We start from the raw sequence: 23,143 nt of genomic DNA, 5'->3' as shown, positions 1-23,143 counted from the left end.
CTGAATTTTAAATTTTTTAAACCAAATAATCCAGATTTATTTCCGCAAGGTGTGTAAAGAAATCACTGTTGGCAAATCAAACCAATCATTTACATTCACAGCCAATGAATGGAAATATCCTAAGAAATGATCAGATGCATTCACACTTTTTGAGAACTAAAACAAATCCACAAATCCCTTTTTTTCTAAGGAACACATATTATAATGGCTTGTCAGCCAAGACAGTTAATTCATCCGTCTAGCAATTATAATGAAAACCAGGCCAAATGTACTTGTTCAATTAAAAAAAAATCAGCAAATACAGATCAAATCACTGAGACGTACATAAATCATTCTTACTTATATCCCAGTTTTAACAACTCCACTGATGATATAATTAAATTAGTATTATTTAAAAATACTTATTTTAATGCCCTCAATCTGAATTTTAATCCTTCTAAACCAAAATATCCAGAATTATTCAGCATTGCTTCAAATCTTTCTCGTTCAGTTCAGAGACGATTTAATTTCAATTATAATACTTATCTTTATATGTTGACTATATGGTCACAACTACAGCTGACGCTGACAGGAATTATTAGCACAGAAAACCATAATAGGTGAGAGAACACCATCGTTGCGCGGCACTTGAACTGGAAATGATGTCAACGAAGAACAGCTGCCATGAGAAGCTACAGCTCATGTGTTTACAGCCACTTGGTAGAACCGTAGAAACCTTGTAGCCCCGACCTCATTGTTTGTCAATGTACTCCTACGTCTTTCTCGCAAACCAAAGTAAAACATGTCACCTTTATATTCTTCAATAGTATTTCAACGAAACAATCACTTTCAATCAAGTAAAACTAGAAGCACGTAATATAAAAGTGGCGAAAATAACTTCCTTTAACACTCATTTATTGATGCCTTTTAAAACAAAAGAAACATTTTCTCACTGGTTTCACTTAATGTATGAACTGAATGGCCTCATAATTTCTACATATGCCATTTTTTGCACAGCATATTTTGAGTCATCATAATGGTACATGTATTTGTCATTTAAAACAAATAAAATACACCTATTTTCAATAAAATTAAAACCATGCTTTGTCCGGTCACTTCAGTAAACACAGACTTCTGCCTACTGCCCGGTACGACCTCAAATTTAATAACCTGGTGGTTATTCCAGTATAAATAATGGAAACTGTTTTCTTCTAATTCGTTTTATTCAAACGTAGAATATTATATAACTTATTGGCAATGAAGATATAAAACTTTTTTTATTTCTTCCATTCAAATCATTTAGTGCATTTACACCTGCACTGAGCGCAAAATAACGTATTTTAATGGCTACACATACAGAAATTGTTTTAAATCATAAGCTTGTATAGTCTTTATTTTAATGTGATGACACACAAACATTATACATCGTAAATTATTTTAAAATGTTTTTGTCAAACACAAGCTTAAAGTGCTGTCTGTCGAGAACCGGAACCCTCCGAAAATAGAATTTTATAAGAAAAGGGGAATTATGAATGTAAACATTCATTATGATCCTTAAACAAATTTCTATGTAAGTGTATTGTTATGGTATACAGAAATTTCCATAAGTATTAATAATAAATGGAGTAAATGTTTAGATTGAAAGCATGAAGGGAAACATTGTGTTACAATTAACTAATTTTGATTAAATTGTCATAAATCAAGATATTTAGAAAAAATATGGTCGATTACACTCAGAAGACACTTGAGGACACAAAACACTGACAATAGTATATGTCACATATATAACACTTTGCACCGTACGCAAAATTCGTTGATATCATCATGCATGCCTATATTATATTGATATGCATTTAAAAATGTTTTTAAGTGTGTGTTGTTTTATTTGTTGTTTATTTTTTTATTTATTTATTTTTTTTTTGGGAGGGGGATATACATTGATAATTTGACATGCAATACGACTATTTTTGCCACTGGAAATTTCAACAAAATGAAATTCGCGTTTAGATAGTCTTTTTATATAGGATAGAATAAACTAATTGTAATGTCACTCGAAATGACATGCTAGGTTTGCACTAACTATGATTCACAAACTAAATAAATGACAAGATGCTTATTAAGTTAAACCTTTGGATATAGGTGTAGAAAAATGGAATCTTTGTTTTATGCGTGATCATGTGCTTTTAGTTGAAAAAAATTCTTGAATTTAAAAAAAAAATATTGACTTTAATAGAAATACTATAAACATATGATATATAAAATATACAAATAATGTAATAAAATTAATTCAATTGATGTCGTTCAGATATATTATAGCTTTCCTTATAATATATTTTTTCAAAACATTCTACTGATTATGGAAATTTAAACTGTCATATTTTACTTGCATATACTGTGAAGAAGTTCGTAATAATGCCTTATAATGCATGATAGTTTAAAAGTTTCTGTAGCTTTTTGCATATATATTTACATTCCTAAAACTTAACAAGCCATAAACCTCAACTTTTAATTTCTTAACTTTGAAACAAACTTCCATGAATATAACAACAGTAAAATCGGAATTAAACAAACTCATCAATTAATAATCCTTTGCTGTAGAAAAAGGTCGAAATTTACAACAAATGTCTTCGCTATATTAACGATGTTTATATAAAAGTTTATGTAAAGTATACATTACATTCCGTGCTTAAATAAAGAAACCTATATGGATTCCGCGATTGCATTATGATCATTTCAAAATATTAGATGGCAATCATGATTTTATTGATATAAACGTATATATCATCATGCACGAAGGGTTGTATATATACAACATACATCTCTTTCTAATGCATCATCATGTAGCACAGTTCAATATATTGTTCTATAAATGTAACTTGATATATGGTCTATTATAGTATAAAAGAAATAACTCACCAGCATACTTATTAAATCAACGAAGTTATATGATTTCAACTGTGTTTAAAATATATTATAAAATCGGGAATTGATAATCACGTTTATCTTTAGGACTAATTCATAAGCTACGTTCAGACAATGGGGGATTTTATTATACGAATGTATCATATAAGCTTCTATAAACTGTAATGCATAATGTCAATTTTTCTTCGTTTGCGGTAATATTGAATTTAACCAATGTTACCGCTATGCAGTATCTTATGCAGTAGCTCATATTTGCATGAACATTTTCTTAAAACACTTTCATTTGTAGACATCGCAATTTATTCCATATTCGCAAAACCTATTTCAATGTACCTAACAAGACCGGTGCTTTCGCTTTTAATGTTTGTTTTTTTACTTAAATCATGTATGTTTTTCCTTTATCCTCCCACCTATATTGTACAGACTAGGAATTATCATATGCCGAAAAGCATACTTTCAGAACAGAAATATCATGGATGCTAAAATTAAAATTGTTCTATTGTATCTGACAGTCAATTCGCCTGTCCATTCAATTCACCTGTCCATTATAATGTATGGTATACTGGAACTCAGTAGTTATATACATTCAATTACGTCTAGCACAACAGTTTTCTTCCCTACATGTAGACGCACAGTCCGTTCCCGGGAAAACAGATTAAAGGGGACAGGTTTATAGGAAGTTTGCTTCGCGACGATCAAGGCGAGTTGCTGTGTAGGATGTTAAAGGCGGCGTTCAGGAGAGGGGTGATGTTTATCTTGGGAAAGGATGGAAAAGTTGTCCTGGATGGCGTCTCATTGTATATTGATTCAGTGCTTGCTTTCGGGTAAGAATAATCGTATATGTATAATAAGAGTCAGCTTAGGACGTTCAGGAGTGGATTAGAGTTAACTGTTGTAAAGTAAAATAATATGTTCTGAATGCCGTTTACTTAAGGGTCATATATGAACGTTTTATGCAGGTATTTCTTTTTATGTACAGTAATTATATGCATCACATGTATAAAGCATGTTATACGTGGTAGTCAGGGTAAGCCATTTTTGAAACCATATACCGTTTTCATAGGCCAGTGGTGGGGTTCATTTTAGGTAAAATTAGTTAGGTTTACATGACGTATAACTAAAGCAGCGTATGATTGTTTATATTATTTGTTTCAGTAAGATAAGGAGTTTAATCAGTAAACCAATAGCAGCTAAAATAAAAATTTGAAATAAAACTTTAAACTTAGGAGTGTAAATATCAACTTTAAGAACTACTTTGAAAGCAAATGTATTAACGTCCCCTTAACCCAAAATGAAAACGGCACTTTTGAACCTGTAGATTATGACAAATAATTATTGATCATAACGATGTTTCAATAAATATTTTCCTAGAAATAAACTAATAGAATGATAAACTAAAATATCTCACCTCCTATATGAATGACGCTATCCGATTGGCCTACGGCGGTCACGTGCACGACTTGTATAATCCAACTCCCCCCCCCCCTGTAATTTCCAGTATGTTTCATTCCACCCCTGTAACTTTCATACTCCGCAAAAGACGTAACAAAATGGCGGCCGAATTTTTTTTTAACTTCTCGCTCGGCTTATCTTTTCTCTGTAGGGGAGCTAACTCATGTACGTTATTGAATATTCATTTTATTCAAGCAATCTGTTGTGTGTAACCGACTCTTAACATGAGGCATTTGTTACAAAATGGCAAATGGCGACTAAAAACGGTTTACAAGCACAACAAGTGACAATCTGTCGAAAAAAGGTTAAAACTAAATTCAGAAGAGACGCTTCGATGCAACAAGAAATCTGCAAATGTGCTGAGGAGCTACCTTAAAGAAATTGTTAAAAATTAAGTGTTATGAATAGTAATTTGTTAAACTGTTGTTGTTTTTCTTATTAATACATTTATTGACTGTGATACTGCTTTCTAATACAGTTTTAATCTAATGTAACCTTACTGAGAAAATAAATATGCTGTTAAAAATGTATTACTTTATTAACATTGTTATTGTATTGTTTCCAAATAAACTTGATAACATAAACATTTTGTTTTTCTTAAAATATAATTTTGAGACGATAGTTAAGCGTCACTGAATATTTTCATAACAAAAAACATTATATCTTAATATAATCTTATTATTAAAAGTACTCGGTGAGATATATTCGTTACACTGTTAGTAATGCAGAATTTTACAGACGAAGTCATTCAGTACGACACTTGTAGTAAGAACCTTAGCTAGTTATGGCTAGTTCATTCCACGCTCTCGCTTCGCTCTCGCATGGTATGAAACCACTAGGGGTGTATATCACATACCCCGCCCCCCCCCCCCCCAGCTGCTAACAGTGTAACTCACTTATCGCAGACCATCATATCACCGACGAAGCGTGGTGAAAAAGGCAATATAGTTCTTCTAAAAAAACCGCGTTCAAAGGTCTTGATATCATATTACTCATTACAGAAATAATTAAGATTAGTAATACACAAAATGATACTAGCTAAGGTTCTTATTATAAGTGTCGTACTGAATGATTTCGCCTGTAAAATTTTGCATTAAACATAGAATGTGTTTGTCGGAAAGTATGCGGATGATAACAAACTAATGTAATGACTACCTGTTTATTATGATTATTCCTGCAATATATTTCATATGTTGTATTGTTTATAGCGGAATTTATAGTTTAGAAACAAGCATGTGTAGTGTGTACGGAGCACAACGTCGACGTGCATGAGGGTGGGCATTAATATTGTCCCCGAATAAAATGAAGTCCATATTTTTTACGTAAATCAGTGAGAAAATCATACCAATTCCGTCAAACGGTATCTTTTTGTGTTTAATGCATTGTCTCAGTCAGTGAACTCACATTTTTATCATATATTATACAAAGGCGAACGTAAAGCACGGAAGTGATGTCGCAATACAGTTGACGGCATAGATTATATTGTATTTTGCAGTCAAATCCTAAATATGTAGACAATTGTTTGAATTGAAATTGGAAGTAAATACACATTTATACAAATAGTGTAACGTTAAAAACAATTGCATTTCCATGACACTTCTAGTAAGCTTGAATACGCTAGAGATCACTTAATTAGCATGCATCTTTCTGCATAAATGACGATTTATGGCGTGATTCGCGGGAGGTCTTATATTCCGTTGAAATTGCACTTACAGTAGGTCAATTCGTACGTTAACGCTGGATTGTCATAGAAGAGATAGTCGAGTGAATATTTCCGTTCTCCATTCGTCGTCGTTGATACAAACGGACAGGTATCAGTGTATTTAAGGGACATGTGACAGAAACAGACAGTAAAATTCCATAAATTCCACACCTAATGAATCCATAAAAAATCATGATTTATAAGTAGTAGAGAATTCCTGATTTCTATGATTCGTTATTGAAGTTCAAATAAGAATTCTTCTTTTTGCTTTCTTTGTTTACATTGCATTGGACAGCTCCATCAGGGTTACTTTCTAGGATCAGGTACACGATCTGATTGTATATGATATGTGCAAACATTGAAAGTGTTTTTTTAAGAAAGGACAACTGTTGACAAAAACATATCACTTCTTCAATCCTGTTGGTTTAATTCTATATTCATATATGAAACAAACAAAACATGTGTGTGGATTAATGCTAAATAGTTTTAATTGTGTGCAATGCAGTTTTTACACTGTTGTTTTTTTCTTAATCAATGTTTGTACTAAATGTCCTTATACCTGTACCATAATTAATTAAGGAGTATTTGACAGGCACATTTCATTGTTAGTCAAAACCTCATAAATTATGAACACAAATATCTTTACACATAATCGTATAAACATTATAAACTTGTGTTAGATGTCCCATCACCACATAATGTTCGAGTTATGCCCTCTGATACAGTGATCACAAACGGACGAGCGTTTAGCATCCGATTACAGTACTCCTGTAAAATAATTATATTGCTTGTATACCGTCCGTAAGTTTTGGTATTATGTAATGTCTGCTGAATAATAAAGACATGTTTTGAAAATAGCTAAAATTTGGAAATTGCATCTATAAACACAAACAACATTTGAATAATGGATTTGCCTTCACGCAAAGAAATTTATACAGTGGATATAGTATCATGAACTTTTCCCAAATATATCCCCACTAAGTCAACGTAGGGTTAAGTTAACTTTATTATACGAATTTAGGCCGCTTTAGAAACGTTGAGAGCGAGTCCGAAAATAATAAATGTATGAATTTAATTGAAACAATGACGAATTAATGCATGTATCAGGTGAACGTTTCTGTAAATCTAAGTGTAATAAACATATTTCCCTTTCGCAATTGCAGTGACAATTATCATTGTTGAACACTGCAGCATCCAATTCAAAAACCTGTCATAAATTAGTTAACCGCAACGTAGCTCTCATTCAATTTATTGTTCAAAGGTCTAAACATATTGTTTCAAATGACGTGAATATGCACTTTACTCTTATTATGTATGCACCAAGATATACTGTTTGATTTAAATAATAATAACACTCTCATGTTGGAATTGTATATACTGTATAAATTGAGACACATTTAAAGGAGTTATAAAAGTTGTCATTGATGCAAAGGTTAAATTCTTATGTAATATCTTGAGAGTATCAGTAACCTGTACTTATATAATATTAATAAAACTATTCAACAAATATGACTCGCGAGTCCTTTCTCAATTAGGTTGACACGATGAGGTGACTTCATTATGTTCTTTAAATAATCAACTGTGTCTATATAGTTATATTTTACATTCTATCTTTTTTAAGTTGCGGATCAAGTTTTGCTTACGTTGAACACATATCTAGTTTTAGTTAATTTCCATTTCAGATGGACTTTCAATTCGGGTTACGATAAATACGTACAGACCTTGAAAGAGGAACTGGCTGCCAAAGGAATCACAGAGGGGGACATAGATCAGGAAGAGAAGCTGGAAGAGACTTTCACTGTCGATGGTCGGTAACGTTCATCAGTCGTATGATACCGATGGTCTTACTCCGAATGATAATGTCCTTTTCATATGTATTTTTGTGTTGTATATAGCATGGTTTGCCAGTCTGAAGTCTTTCACTCTACCATCTATTTCACCATTATCGCGTTTAGTTTTGACCTGCTTTTCTACTATGGAATAGGAATGGTTACTTAAACTTCACATGGCGGCATGAATTTGTTTCAATACAAACAATTACTTTTTTTACCGATTACATGGGATAATTTCAACATCGTGAAATATATATGTTGTATGGATATATATCGTCCACAAAGTGTTAAACACGAAACAGTATTTTATAATTAATGTAGTACCTGTGATTTTTTGACGGTCAATAATGACATGATAGCGAGTTGACAGACAAGGACATAACAGAGGCGCATGTGGAACCTGATGGAAACTTGGAAACAGACGTTCACGGTCGATTGTCCGTATTCTATCCTAAATCTACAGACGTTCACGGTCGAGTGTCCGTGTTCTTTTCTAGATCTACAGAAGTTCACGGTCGATTGTCCGTATACTGTCCTAGGTGTACAGTCGTTCACGGTCGATTGTCCGTATACTGTCCTAGGTCAACTGTTGTGAATATTATTCCTTAAAAGAAATGTGCGTGTTGTATACGATGTTTTACATGGTTGTTTCTATAAATATAAGGACATTATTTGAAATGTTATTTACCTTTGTAAGAATGTCTACATTTCATTATTATTTTATTTGTTAGTAAATAAACGTTCAGACGAGTACTATTCCATTGGACGAATAATTGGAAGCCATATGTCGGAGTAGTTTGCTGCAGAAAACATAACACGCATGAACAATGCATATAATGTTAATTATATCAGCAAATTTGATTACAGCTATTTGTTAATTGTCAAATTAGCACGTACTATAAATAATTTTTAACCAATGTGTGTATTTTTTTAAGTTAGGCTTTATCCTTGTGCCTCTTAAAGCATAATTCATTATTTTGATGTCAGCTCGTATAACCCTGTCGTTTCCATTGTATGTTTGTATGTTTTGGATGAATATGTACTACGTTATGCTATTGTGTAATCTTCTTCATAATTAATTATAATTGGCTTTAAATGTGTTTCCTTAAATGTCAAGTTAAATGTCTTTTATGCGGTATGTGTGCGTGTACATTTTTTTTTTAACAATTAAGATTAAATATTACAGAGTTTTTATATTTACTTAGGTAGAAGACATTAATTACCACAAACATATCGGACATGCCTAGTTTAGCCTACTTAGAATGCTCAAATTTTGAGAAAAAAAGAGTTTCATATTAAGGATACCGGAGGTACATTTTAAGAGCAAGGGCGGGTCCAGGCTTTAATGTATAAGGGTGCATAACTTGGGGGCACTACTCAGAGTAATAAACAATAGCCGGATCCACAAATATTTATAAGAATAGATCCATAAAGGCTTTAACCTTGGGCAAAGGTGACGGTAAGCGAAACTTCTAACAGCTTGAACACTAAGGCTAGTATAATAACACGTCATGTTAAATTTGTTTTCTTCATTAAAATAATTTATTCTTCATTAAAATAATTTGTTCTTCATTAAAATAATTTGTTCTGTGTAGTTTTTTTAAAATATACGTGCAAGCCATCCTGATTGATGCTTGAGTCTATACTTATATCGTACGAGTAGTTTGCTGTTTAACGTGACAACTTCTCACAATTCAATTTGCAATTTTGGTGTGGCATTTCTAATTTCAAATATTCGGATGATACTAACTTTCAACTACTAATATTAATCAAACATATATCACTGCAAAATAATGCATTTTTGAAAGTTTGTACTTAACACGTTACCATAATGAAAGTTTTATAAAATAAAATGTGTTAGATAATAAATTTAATAATTTATTTGTTCTGACCCCTTTACACTCTTAACTAAAGTATCGGTAGTTCATTTCGCATGCTAACTAAATTATACCGGGTCCACAAAATGTAGATCGATTCCTTAAGTAAGCAGCTTATAGTTCGTTTAGATTGTTTATGAATATTTTATTCTGATAACGTTTCTTGTCCTAAAACATTCACAGTTTATATAATGCATGACCGTTGCGTAACGGTAATAACGATATGTTTTAACATGCTCATGTTATGTGTGTACTGATGATACACGTTTTACTTCTTGTAACACCCCAAACAACTACATATTATTGTATTGATAAAACAACCTAGACCATAAGATCATATTCAACTTTGAAATATAACTTTTATTAGAATTATTTATAAAAAACGTTCTACTGTCATTCAAAACACGACACTCAGAAATGGAAGGAGTACAGAACTGGGGCAATAAAAATGTGTATGTATACATTCGTGTTTTAGAGTTATTTATGAAATACAGATGTGTGTCTGTTCCGTAAAGGTTACTAATGTTAATGAATCATTATAAACAAACGATTTATTTATACTATTCCATTGATTGTTCATACTTTTATAATTATTTGTTTCACGTAAATCATTTGTATTTTATTTCGAAATGCGTTATTTTCGTTTAGAATATATTACATTTTAATAAACACATGTGGCTATTACGACCCATCGACTGCGTATTCTCGGATCTTAAAGCCTTTGAACGAGTTTTACTTTGTCAATAGTCTTTAGATTCTTAAATCTTTGAAATGCGTTATATATATTAAGTACAGATCCGGATCTTCCTGCAGTTTATCAAGGAGGCTGTTGAGTTAAAGCATTATTCACTTTTTGTAAGGCTATTTGAAACGTCATTTCATCCATAATGGTTAATGTATGCAATTGATTGTTAACCAATTGAAAGCGTGTTTCATAAACATGCTTTGTGTCATAGCACTCTTCAGGACCCATGACGTCCGAAATACATTTAAGCAAACAGTTCAATAGCGGTTGATAAAATACTCGATAGTAGAAAGTTTGTTTCTGGATTACAATTCACAAGGAAGAGGACTACACTCACTCTATATTTCCGAGCGTTTTTCCATTTCATTTATTTAAAAATAGTTTAAATTACAACTTTGTCAGTCATTTCGTTTAACAAAATTTATCCATGACCAATAGTATTTTAGACACTATGCGCCTTAAATTGGTTGTATGGTTGTAAATCATAGACTTCATTCGGTGTATATTTACTGTATCATTGTTTATGCTGCTTATTCAATCCATGTTATCCGATCAGCTACATCAATCTACATCAATCCTATTAAAATAGAAATTAAATACCTATCCTGACCTATACGATTTTATCTAATTGTTATTTTACGCTTACTGCGATAATAAGCATACTAACATTGCCGGATTTTTAAACCAAGAAAGTATTTTACTAATGTTCCTTATGACAATATTTTAATATGTAAACTACAGAAACAAGACCAGTAGCCAAAAGTTAAAAAAGAAAGCTAAATAACGACTGTCCATATTCACCAACTAAAAAACATAATTTGAATATGTTTGAACTCGAACATAAATGTTCTACTCATAAAGTTTTATACGAGCATATGTATTTGTAACTTTACTTTTAAAGATTTTAAACCAGTAATAAAGATGTCTTTGCCACGTTCCTACACAATATGTTATGGAAACGAAATAACAGAACAAGGATTTTCAGGATACTCAGTAAAAAAAACATGAGTGATCTTTATTGTCATACATTTCTATTTACACACTCTAGTACTTTTTTATTTCAATGATTCATATATGCCGTTTATTCTGCATCAATAGTCATGTACAAATTAATATATAATCTAGAAGTATACAATACACCAGGTCTGCGTCGTTTGTCATTTTGATAATGTTGTCTGGTCAAGGCACTTGCATCTTAAGTATGCTATTTTTGGTTAATGAGTGTGATACGTCCGAATAAAACTGTTCATTTTCTTTTTGTTGATTTTTACCGGACAGATAAGTATTTATACACTGTGCTGTTTGTAGAGTTTTGTGCGGTTCTATGTTTCTTGTTTGTGATTTTGTGTTCTATGTCTTTGGCGTTTGCCCATTGCCACTAAACCGGGTTTATGTTTAAACTTTTTGCTACTGATCATGTTTCTGTAGCTTTTTGCATATATATTGGATTTTGAGCGACATTTGTCTTGAATTCCAACAAATAATGCATCAATCATTCTCCGGAAACAAAACACATTGAATACCACATTTAGTCGTTCACTTCTCTCGCAAGGTTACACATCACGTCTGTTTTAACTGACAAATTGGACTATTACAAGTGTAAGCGCTTTTTTTTACTTCACATAAAAACAGGAATTATGCAAGTTTGGGAAATCAGTTGTCTGAAAGGCATAGACCGACGTAAAAACTTATAATATTACCGAAAAAACAGTGAAAACAAATGATTGCTTTTGACAATCGAACAAAACGTTTTTCGGACGGAAATTTTCTTCCGCGGTTTAAGGTGCAGAGTTTTATGGTGATAATCCCTCTTTTTGATATTTTAAATAGCTAAGGTACTGTTTTCAACTGCATTCGAGTTTTGTAATCGTTTAAAGTATTTTAGCCGGCAAAGGTTTAAAGGCATGTTGTTAATGAATATCAAAACATTTTTTCCAAGAAAAGTACAATTTGTCAAATAGGTGATGTTAGGTGATGTTAGTGTCGTATCAATATTGAAGTGAAATTTAGGGCTTTAAAATAAATAAAGAAAAAAGAAAGTATACATTTGGACTTTTGCAAATCATTGTTACATTTTAAAGCTTGAACTTGTATAACAGTTATATCTTTGAATGATGAGCTAGGTTAATATCAGCTGAATATCAAAATATATCTTTGAATAATTGCGTGTAACTTTTATGATTTTAAACTATTAAATGTACACAGATAATATAAAAATAAAGTATATATTGCAAAAAGACGCCATTGTAATTTTGCCTCTTATGAAAAGAACTTTTTTCCGTGCATATTTTACAGATATTTATTAAACCCCAAATAACGTATATTGGTTATTATAATATTGAATAAATCATGGAACAAGAATGCCATGAAAACTACAGGGCCAAGCCCAGTGGTCATATAAAACAAAACCTTACATTGTTTACTAGAATATATATATATATATATATATGTGTGTTAATATAATCGTTTGTTCCGTTCTGCTTTGTAGAACAAATAAAGTAATACATTCGAGGCATAACCTTAGTGTAACAATTATCCTTGTGTATTATATTGATAAATATCATTACAATAATAATATTTAAATAGTATTTTACATTTTATTAAAATCTTAAATATGATACTAAGTTGAATGTGTTTGACTCTAACGTATTCATTTGAACTTCAATGCTATCACATGCTGTTGAAAATTGAAATCAAATTGCTATATGAACATTATACAGGAAACACATATGAATTAGTCCGTGGTGTTGATTACAAAAGGTCGCCTAAAATAGTGCAAGTATTCTGCATGGGTTATGTGTAGAAAACTTATGTCATGATTATTAAAGATCGCCAAAAAAAATGTTCAGCAAGGTTAACTGGCAAAAGTTTTATATATTTACTCGTTGCCATTGGAATGTAGCCGAATACAATGATTCAAATATTGTATGAAATTTCACAGTAGGTAAATTGAGACGAAACACGTTCAGAGAGATGTCATTAGATATAAAAGTACAAAGCACTCAAACCCTAGCTTTAAATTTTGGGTTTGCAACAAGTCTGCCTGTTTGCTAGTTTCACAATTGGCTTAATGATTATCAGTTACAGCTAATTATACACTCCAAAGTAATTCAAGATATGTTAGATTTTATATGGATCATGAACAGATATATCAACATGAATGCCATAACAAATAGACAAACTATAATTTAATATCTAAATTGAGCTGCTTTATCAAAAGCTACCAACAGAAAGTTAGATTTTATCTTCCTTTCAATGAACACAAAGTACAGATAGGGAGAAAAATCGACGGTTTTTAGGTTATTTACTCTGCATAGGCTTCAGCGCCTAATATATCTATTAAAACACTTCATGACTTTGCTTTATGAAAGAAATGAAGAATTAATATGAAAAAATAAATCAGAGTCAGGATACTATTTCAACGAATGTCAGATGTCATAAAATGATAGTATTATCCGGAGTAAGCAACAGTAATTAAATACCACGATTACAATTTTAACTGTTGGTGTTCACTAGTTAAAATACACTGCAATATATTTTTTTGTGAAAAACAGTTAGCTAATCATATTATAATGACCAATTCTTCAAAAACGACGGAATATAAAACAGCATTGATATACAATTAAAATACAAAATTAAAACATTATAAAAATCCCTTCCACACCTGTCTTTTTGCTGTACCCGTTGGTGATAGTGTAAGTAAGGTTGTCAAGTTTGGCAAAAATCTTGCCTCGATTGGCAACGCCTACTTCCCGTTTGCAGACGCAAATATTTCGAGTTAAAATGCAAAAATAGTTCTGGTATCTATGACATTAACAATGTCGGTAAGGATTAAATGTTTTACTGTTATTCTGTATCAGTTGTGATATTTGACAACTTTAGATGCCTAGTAACTAATTAAACCGTAAACAAGGGATAAAAACGTAATTTTACATCGAATGGAAAACAATAGCGTGCCCTTAGTTTTGACAGGAACAATTTTATTTTATTTCATTAACATTGAATTTGTGCAAGCTAAGGTGAAAATGGAAACGACACACAAAGTTAAAGATGCACTCTTACTCCCAAATAAGAAATACCATTACTAATACAAATGTTTTAATATACCAAAAAGGATGGATAAATGTCGACAAAAATTTTTTTTATGAAGGATTCCGAGTTTAATTTAAAGTAAAGCTGCAGAAAGGAAGGTATTTCTACCTTATGCGATATTAGTAGATCACGGTAAATCTTTTAGCATTCAATAATCATTTAATATTTTAGTTGTCCAACTATTAAATACACGGTTACACTCGTGCTAACAGTAATCAAGTAATCAATATTTTCCATAAATGCATGTTTAAGTAGTTAAAGGATTATCACTTAAAATTTATGTTTGTTATACATATGTATGTATTGATTTTTAAAAAAAGCGAAGCCAGCACTTTATCTAATGTATGTTCATAACAATGGATAGATATATCGACTGATATTTTTTTCATCTCAACTCACCATCGAACACATAGTTTGTATGTGTTTGGTCTGGGGGTTTTTCAAATTAAATCAAGACTGCTTTTGTATTTTTCTAGAACTAAATAGTTTAAACTATATTGTTGATGTGTGCTAAGTACTTACCGCTGTTTAAAGCATATTGCTCGTCTATTTCAATTTTTAATTTAAGATACATCATATATGCATTAATGGATGTATGTCTAATATTACATATGGCTAGTTTATATAAAATGTTATTAAACAATAAGGAAATTGCAAATATTGCTGTATTTGTTTTTACATACTACTCCAAATATATACTTATGTGAACAACTACAGAAACAAGCTCAATGCAAAATGTTAAAACATAAGCCCGGATTAATGGCACTGGGTAAACGCCAAAGACATAGAACACAGAAACAAAAAAATCACAAACAAAAAACACGGAAGAAAAGCACAAACTCCACAAACAGCACAGTGCATACATACTATAGATATAAAAAAAGGGTATGTTTATCAAGGATTGTTAGGTACTGCCTTGAAGCGGTCTGTAAATTGTAAATTCACTGGGAGTTTAAACCAGTTTAAGTGCACAAACCTCACTCTTATCACAACAATCCTAAATAAAGAAAAAAAGGTAAATCTTATGAATGTATTAGCATTAACTTGAGGAAACTTTATAATAAAACAATAATAAAGTTATAGGTAAACACCAAGTAATTCTATGATTAGAGAAGCCTTATGATTATTAATTGCGATATTTATTGTTGTTGAGGCAATAAAATTATCTAATTTGTTCAACAACTGCTGTGTTTCATAGCACTCCAAATATAGATGTTCTATGAATTCAACACATGAATGGCAAAATGAGCATAATCTACAATCTACAAGTTTGAACTTAAAAAGGGATTGATTTGATGACGGTTTATTGTCTTATAAAATCGGAGCTTTATATACCGTATAAATATTCAATTTGATTACAATTGTAAAATTTAGTGGTTCTATAATCAAAAATGTGCTCAAAATAATCCCTTTCCATACCATATTAGTGTTTCCTGTATTACGAACATTTTAGTTGTTCCATATCACTGTTTTAGCCATTATTCAATTTATTAGAGTCGTAATACTATATTTCTGTTATTTTGTTCCATGATTTGAGAAAATCATTCAAAAATGAGGTGGTTTTTTTTGACACGTTATTAATAAAACACTTATCCATTTCACTTTCAAGTCTAAGATAATTTCCAAACATTTTAAGTTTTTTTTTTGTGAATCTTCTTTTTCCATTGACTTTTATTACTGTCATCCAGGTATCTTTAACCCAAACAGCTTTTAAGGAGTCAAGAAAAACTGCAATGTGTACATGTGTAAGCTTAAGTCCACCCTTTTCATAGTTTTGTTACCAAATATTTATTTTCATTTTTTCTGGATTTCAATCCCACAGGAATTAAAAAACGGCTCTTATAATTACTTCAACAATTTGTTGAAAAATGTAACCAACACTACCTAATAGCTATAATAAACAATTCAAGTCAAACACGTGTTTGATAAAACGTTTTTGAGCTGTTCAGATAATAATAGCTAATACAAACTTTTGATGTCTAAGAAATAACAGCCATTTCATACCAATAACTGTCACTACTTACCACTTCATACCAATCACAAGCACTGTATTCCACTAAAAGCCACTTCATACCACGAACAGCCACTTCCTATCACTAATACAATACACATACCACTAACAGCACCTTCATACCCCTAAAAGCCATCTTATACGACTAACAGCCACTTCATATCACAAACAGCTACTACATACCACTTTATGGATGCGACCCACTCAAATTTGAATTTTTGATCCCAGTTTTTTTTTATTATTTTAAAATATTGAAATGAAAGAATAACAAAATGTTAAAGATATATGAAACTATTATAAAAAAATAGTTTTCTGGAAGTCCATATAACGGTCGATTTAACTTGAACTAAAAAGTTAAATTACTTAATGTATAATGTATTTGTTGTCATTTATTTACACGTTAGTATTCAGACATGTTCCGGTCAATGGGAAGACAGTCAATTGTTGAATGATATACCTATTGGGTGTTAGGTCATGTGGTTTTTTTTCTCACGATTATTTTTTCCAATTCTCGGTTAGATTGAACATTATTTATTATTGACCTTAATGAAAAATCCAACTCCCCCTAACGCCTGATTGTATTGTTTTTACAATTACAAGTAAAGCATAGTCAATGACCCCTTTGAGAAAAAGATTAAATAAAGTCCTTACGAAGTACAGATGATAATACGAGGACAAGTCGAATGTGTTATTTCCAACAAGTTATTCTCCATTATATCAGCAATATTATAGTAGCAATATTTCTAGATGTACATGTGAGCTACTTTGCTATCGTTTTCTGTTTTTCTTATCATCTCCATCATCTTCCCAAGTAACATATTTACTATCGTCTCCATCTGGCTAAAGTCCTGGAAAATCAAATCACCAGACAGTAGGCTTTGCTCAAAGAAAACTACCTGTTTTCTATATCATGATTGCTTTTAAAACATCCCAAATAAAATGAAAACAACTATCAAAGATTTTCAGGGTTACACATTAACCTCAATCTCAATTAAAATAACTTTTGCACATGTTGACATATATTAAACTATCGTTGTTGCTTTATCGCTTCGCTACTTCAACAGCTTGACTTTTAGTCGGGTTAATTTAGATTCGTACCTATTGCCATGAAACAGATTATTTATAGTTTTGGTTTGTATCAGCGTTTATATAGATCTTTTCTTTATTGCTGCATAGAACGCGTGACATAAATTATCCATACAATATATGCATTCATCATGCTACTAGACGTATTATAGCTTATCTCCAATCGATTGATACGCTTTGTAAGTGCGGAATCAGCCCAAATGGCTCTTAAATCATTATCGCAGACATTGACTTCAAATTGTAGGAAGGGTTGTGTGTGAATACATTGATAATAATCTATTGCAGACGAATAAGCATTTTTAGGTATACGTTAGAATGTGCTTATATCATGAGATATGAATATTATAGTTAACACTTGCATGTCAATGTATTCAATATTGGTTCTTGCAATATCGATCGAGTATTAACGTCCGGGCCAAACTGTCGTTATAATGATATTGATTTTCACCGAAAGTATAAGTTCTTATTGATCGAATTGTGCGCATCTTTGTCTAGATGTCTTAACAGTTATGCATCAATAAATGCAGCGATTTTCTACGTTTCGTCACTCGCGTCTCTTGCATGGTTAACTTTGAGGTCTGACCAATATGACCTCTTCTCTGTTGTTTTTTTTCATTTCTCAACTTAGAAGAAGTGGCTTTACAAGTTTGTAAATCTGTTGAAAATCATAAACTAGCGTTATATAAACTAATTTCGTTACAGAAATGACAGAGGAAACATGTGTACAATTTGATTTCCTTTTACAAACGGACATATCTGTTTTCAGACTTAAGTTGATCTTCCGACATTTAGTTAGGCCCTTATGTTTGTTTATAGTCTCATTTGTCAATATACTGATGTCGCTTCCGCTTTTCTGTTTATTGAGAGAATATCTAGAAAAAATATGCTAGATGATGTTAAACGCGGTTTTACCATATATGATATAACCTTTATTTATTATTGGCTGTTGGAATACTTATTCCTGGCCACAAGGTTGGATAATTACACCAAATTGATTGATGTTTTCCACGAAATTGTTGGACGTAGGTGCAACTGCATAATTTGTTGTTGTTTATTGTACAACCATTACAGCTGTGTGTGGCTAATTAGTTAATTAACGGTATTACATATTAACTTGTATTTCGATGAGGTCATGCATTTAAACGATGAACAATTTATTGAGTCCTTATTTATCTATCTATCTATCCTATCACAAATAAATTACAATGAAAATAGTTGTATTATTTAGATATTACGTATTGGATTGAATCGTGTCGCTAATTATTCGTTTCATTCCGGAATGAATATACGTTCATTTCTGACATGCACATTAATAAAAATCTTAAAAGTTGTTTTGTTTATATATAATATGGACCGCTGACGTCATAAAACTGGATTTTTATCAAAATACAGTGATATACGGACCGAACGACTTTATATATACAAAGAAGTGACGCATTTATGTAAGGTATAATATAATAAAATATACTGTCTACTATATCGGTGTTGGTTCATTACAATAATATGAGAAAACTTACTTCTTTCTCTTTTACTAACAAAATGAAATATTAATCATTTATCATATGACATAGCCAATTACGTAAAAATAATAATAAATTAATCATGTAACAAGACATCTTTATACCTTAACGTTATATTTTAAATATATTTGAATCTCGCATCTTGAATGTTGATACATATGTTAACCTATATCTGGTAAAACACTATTCTGCTCAGTAATAAAAAGTAGAAAAAGGAATTTCGCGCATAGTAAAGTTTATTTATAAAAATACCATTTTATTTTGATCAAAATAATACCATATTATACGTTTTGTACTTTTATAACATAAATGTGTTGTTTTTTTCTGGAATAGAGTGCTAACAAAAAATGACAATATATAAATAACCTATATAGCTTCCCATATATGTGAGGAGAGACACCTGATACAATTTGGCAAAACAATAATTATCGTTATCGCCATGTAAGAAATTATCAAATGTAAGGATCATATTGTCGTCTGTTAACCACAACAGGCAACTGGAGAGGGCACACGTTCAGGAAATATACAAAACTTAGACGTCGCGCATGCTAACCGGCACACTGACTTAACGTTACACAATATGCTTTAACTAACACCGAATGCTGAACAACAGCGTTTAAATGATATTTTTAGAGTGATTATCCGCAGGTATTAAGATCTTAAGTTTTATAATTTTCAGCAAATTGTTTCGAAATGATATGCGAGTACATGTATAATGTGGACATAAACATACAGTATTATTACCATCAGTGCAAAGAAATATTGCATTGTACTACTAAATAACCTGATCGTTTCAGTACTAGAACATCAACGTTAAAATTAAATTTTGTAATGTCATCATAGGGGTTTAGATCGTTTAAGAAACATGTTACGAGTTTGTATGAATATTCCTTGGAAATGTATCGATCTTTGTGTGATCTTCTTCATTGTTATGAGTTTAATTATCAAAAAATTTACAAATATGCATTATTTTTATTGTCAATATATAGAAAAGAAAATATACAAACGAAATTATTGCCTTTATTACAACTAAGGTAACTATTTTTAAATATATGAATGTGTCGTTAGTTTTGTTATTTTCTGCTATTAGAGTTTTGCCTAAAACATATAATTCGATGTTCACTTTTTCCAGTATTTTAATTGATACAATATCATGTGCGTGTGTAATTAGATTTTAAAAATTGTCTTTTGAGTACGAGAAAATAACAATTACCATGGACATAACAGGAAACGTGACCTTTTTCTTCCAAATGTAAAACTATTCGACGATTTAGGTAATATGCTTATTATTAAAATACGTTTATTAGATTGCGACAGTGATTTGAACTTGAAAGCAAGCCGAAGAAAAAAAGGAGGAATAGATAATTATAAATAATTACGCCGAAAATATTAAAGTGTTGACTTAAATACCCTGTCTCACCTTACCAACAACAATAAGTCAAAACGTCCTCAGCCAATATCGAGTTTCAAATATTTACTTAACATTAACAATACACTGGCGGTGTATATGCCCTAGAATGTATGGATTTTTTAATGACTCTTATGAAACTAGCTTACTATATTGTAAAAAAAACATCAGTTTGCGTTACCTATTCTGAAAGTCACTTAGCTGCTACAGTTGGGGCCACTCAAAAAATGTTTTGTATTCGATTTTTATTTTTATCATTGAACAAAATTGAATGAAGTAAAATCACGCTTCTCGAACCTACATCGTTTCAACGTTTTCAGCGTTTTTATTTTCTGTTGACAGTGTCCAATCACAAGTCAGTTACACTTCTGACAATTGGACAAACACTAGGCTTTTCATTTCTATTTTATCTCTTGAAGGTGTCCAATCACGACTTAATGAACCTTCGTACAAAGAAGACCTCACAACAAATTTCCGTTCTTCTCTTCTAGATATTTGCGTAACCCCTTTTTTCTCATTCCCTCGGCAATAGCCTTCTGACAAAGCAATCCGATATTAGGACAAATACTGTACATTCATTTTTTGAAGTTGAAGTACTACTTTATATCATACGGTCAAACACACGACAAGTTACTTTCAAAGATTAATGAATAACAGTCAATGATAATGATGACGCCATTGTTATTTGCCCCATTATTCTGTATAAAAACACTTATTTTGAAAAAAAGATCGTAGAAGTTATTTTATACATTGAAAAATCGTTTTGTCTCAAGGAATCTGCAAATAGAAATGGAAACTAGTATATGAGATAATGATGACTTAATCGTTATTTGCCCCTTCATTCTGTAATAAAACACAAATTTAGCAAAAAAAGTCGAAGCAGCTAATTTATACGATGGTGATTCATTTTGCCTCAAGTAAACTGCAGATAGAACACATTTAGCAGCATGAGGGGGACAAAATTTCGTCATCTAGTTCGCAGTTTTGATCAGAACATTTCCTTTACGTTTGGCAAATAATGGTTGGAGGCACGTCAAGCTCAAAATAAGAATCACCCCAAAGCAGAGCCAAGGCCTTTTCTAATTGTATGTCAATTACAATAGTTATCGCCATTACATTCAATTGATCTGATAGAACCAGTGGACTTTTTTCATTTTCCGTCTCTTATTGTCTTCTGGGATTAGTAAACTTATCTATATGCTGTATTAAATAAAGTCATATACTATTATAAGTAATTAGGAATAAGTGGTATATTACAGAGACATTAAGAGAGATTTTCAATCAGTACATATAAATTATCAGGACATAGTGTCGATAGTTTATATATGATCTAATTAGTTATATTTTGTATTATTTAGTTATCGAAATAACTCTCGGATAATTGTTTTATAAAGGAGGATGAGAATATATCCAACACTATTGTATTTTATTTAATATAGTATATTCCGCTCCTTTTCAGGGTAATCTATTCTTTTCATTCGATATTCTGTGGCCTTGTGGAGAGGATATTCAATCTGGGAGCGGATATCTCGCCATAGGCTCGTGTTCATATTAACAACTAGATATCCAATGGAACCACTTGCTATCGGAAATGTGTCTGATGATGACGTAGGTATTAGAGGTCTTAATGTTATATTCAAGTGAAAGCCTTCTTTGCCTTTTGTGACAAATCAGAACCTTTTATTATCTGCAAAACGCTGTCAGTAATGCAAACAGAAACGGTAGAGGTGTCAGCCTAGACCTAAACTTAGATCATGAAGACATACAGTCTGCCAAAGTAGACTTATATTTCTCAATGTTTTGTATTAGTTTTCATTATTTAAGTGTATTTTTTTTTTACTTTAAATCATACAGATACCAAAAACTAGATAAAATAATTCTTATATATGCTCATTGGACTCTTGATTTGGTTTTGATAACATGTGAAAACTTTTAATTGTATACATTACAATCATATACCACAATCATATCAAATATAAATATGTTTATGAACGAAATAGTCTACTGCTTTTTACAAGGCTTTAAACGAATCACTTTGGTTTTAGTGATATCTAATAGACGGAAGAGAGTTGCCAATTTATTATATAGTGTTTTAAATTACAATATTACAATATATATGTATAAAGTTTAAATATAGAAAAATGAAACAATAAAACATCGTAGATGTTAAAAAAGGAACCAAATCATATATCGATCGATTGAGATACACCTTAGAAATAAAACTAAGTGTTTTTCAGATAGTAAGCTATTTTTACAATTAACTAATCACTGTAAATGTTGTGTGTGACCCTTCGCTTTTTTTAAATAAATGTCATGAGAAGAATTTAAGTAGAAGCTTTGTTCTTTAAAAGCTGACGTTGCATTGGCTATGCTTGCACATTAATCGACCGGCTCGATTCAGGTCCCTGGTATTGGGCATGATTCCGCTCAAAGAAATTTGAATATAATAGGTATAATTTTAAATTGCATAAGGTATTGAGAATGAATTGGTGTAAATGCAGAGCAATTTAACCAGAA

The 23,143-nt window shown here is 31.2% G+C and overlaps 1 protein-coding gene across 5 annotated transcripts in view; it reads left to right on the top strand.

Moving 5' to 3' along the window:
* LOC128241830 (uncharacterized) overlaps positions 1–22,682 on the top strand; it is a 40,231-nt gene extending 17,549 nt beyond the window's left edge. For 4 of the 5 annotated variants that reach the window (XM_052958921.1, XM_052958924.1, XM_052958920.1 and 1 more), the window contains 2 exons: positions 3,529–3,725; positions 7,738–10,225. In XM_052958921.1, coding sequence (XP_052814881.1) covers positions 3,529–3,725; positions 7,738–7,870 — 330 coding nt within the window. In that variant the 3' untranslated portion in view covers positions 7,871–10,225. Of the gene's footprint in view, positions 1–3,528; positions 3,726–7,737; positions 10,226–22,085 lie in introns of those variants that run through there. The other variant, XM_052958923.1, reaches the window with a different exon arrangement.
* The last annotated feature ends 461 nt before the right edge of the window (positions 22,683–23,143 follow it).

Source organism: Mya arenaria, chromosome 7, assembly GCF_026914265.1.
Source record: "Mya arenaria isolate MELC-2E11 chromosome 7, ASM2691426v1".
Taxonomy (NCBI): domain Eukaryota; kingdom Metazoa; phylum Mollusca; class Bivalvia; order Myida; family Myidae; genus Mya; species Mya arenaria.
The sequence above is the reverse complement of the archived record's forward strand: the minus strand, read 5'-3'. Positions and strand labels throughout refer to the sequence as shown.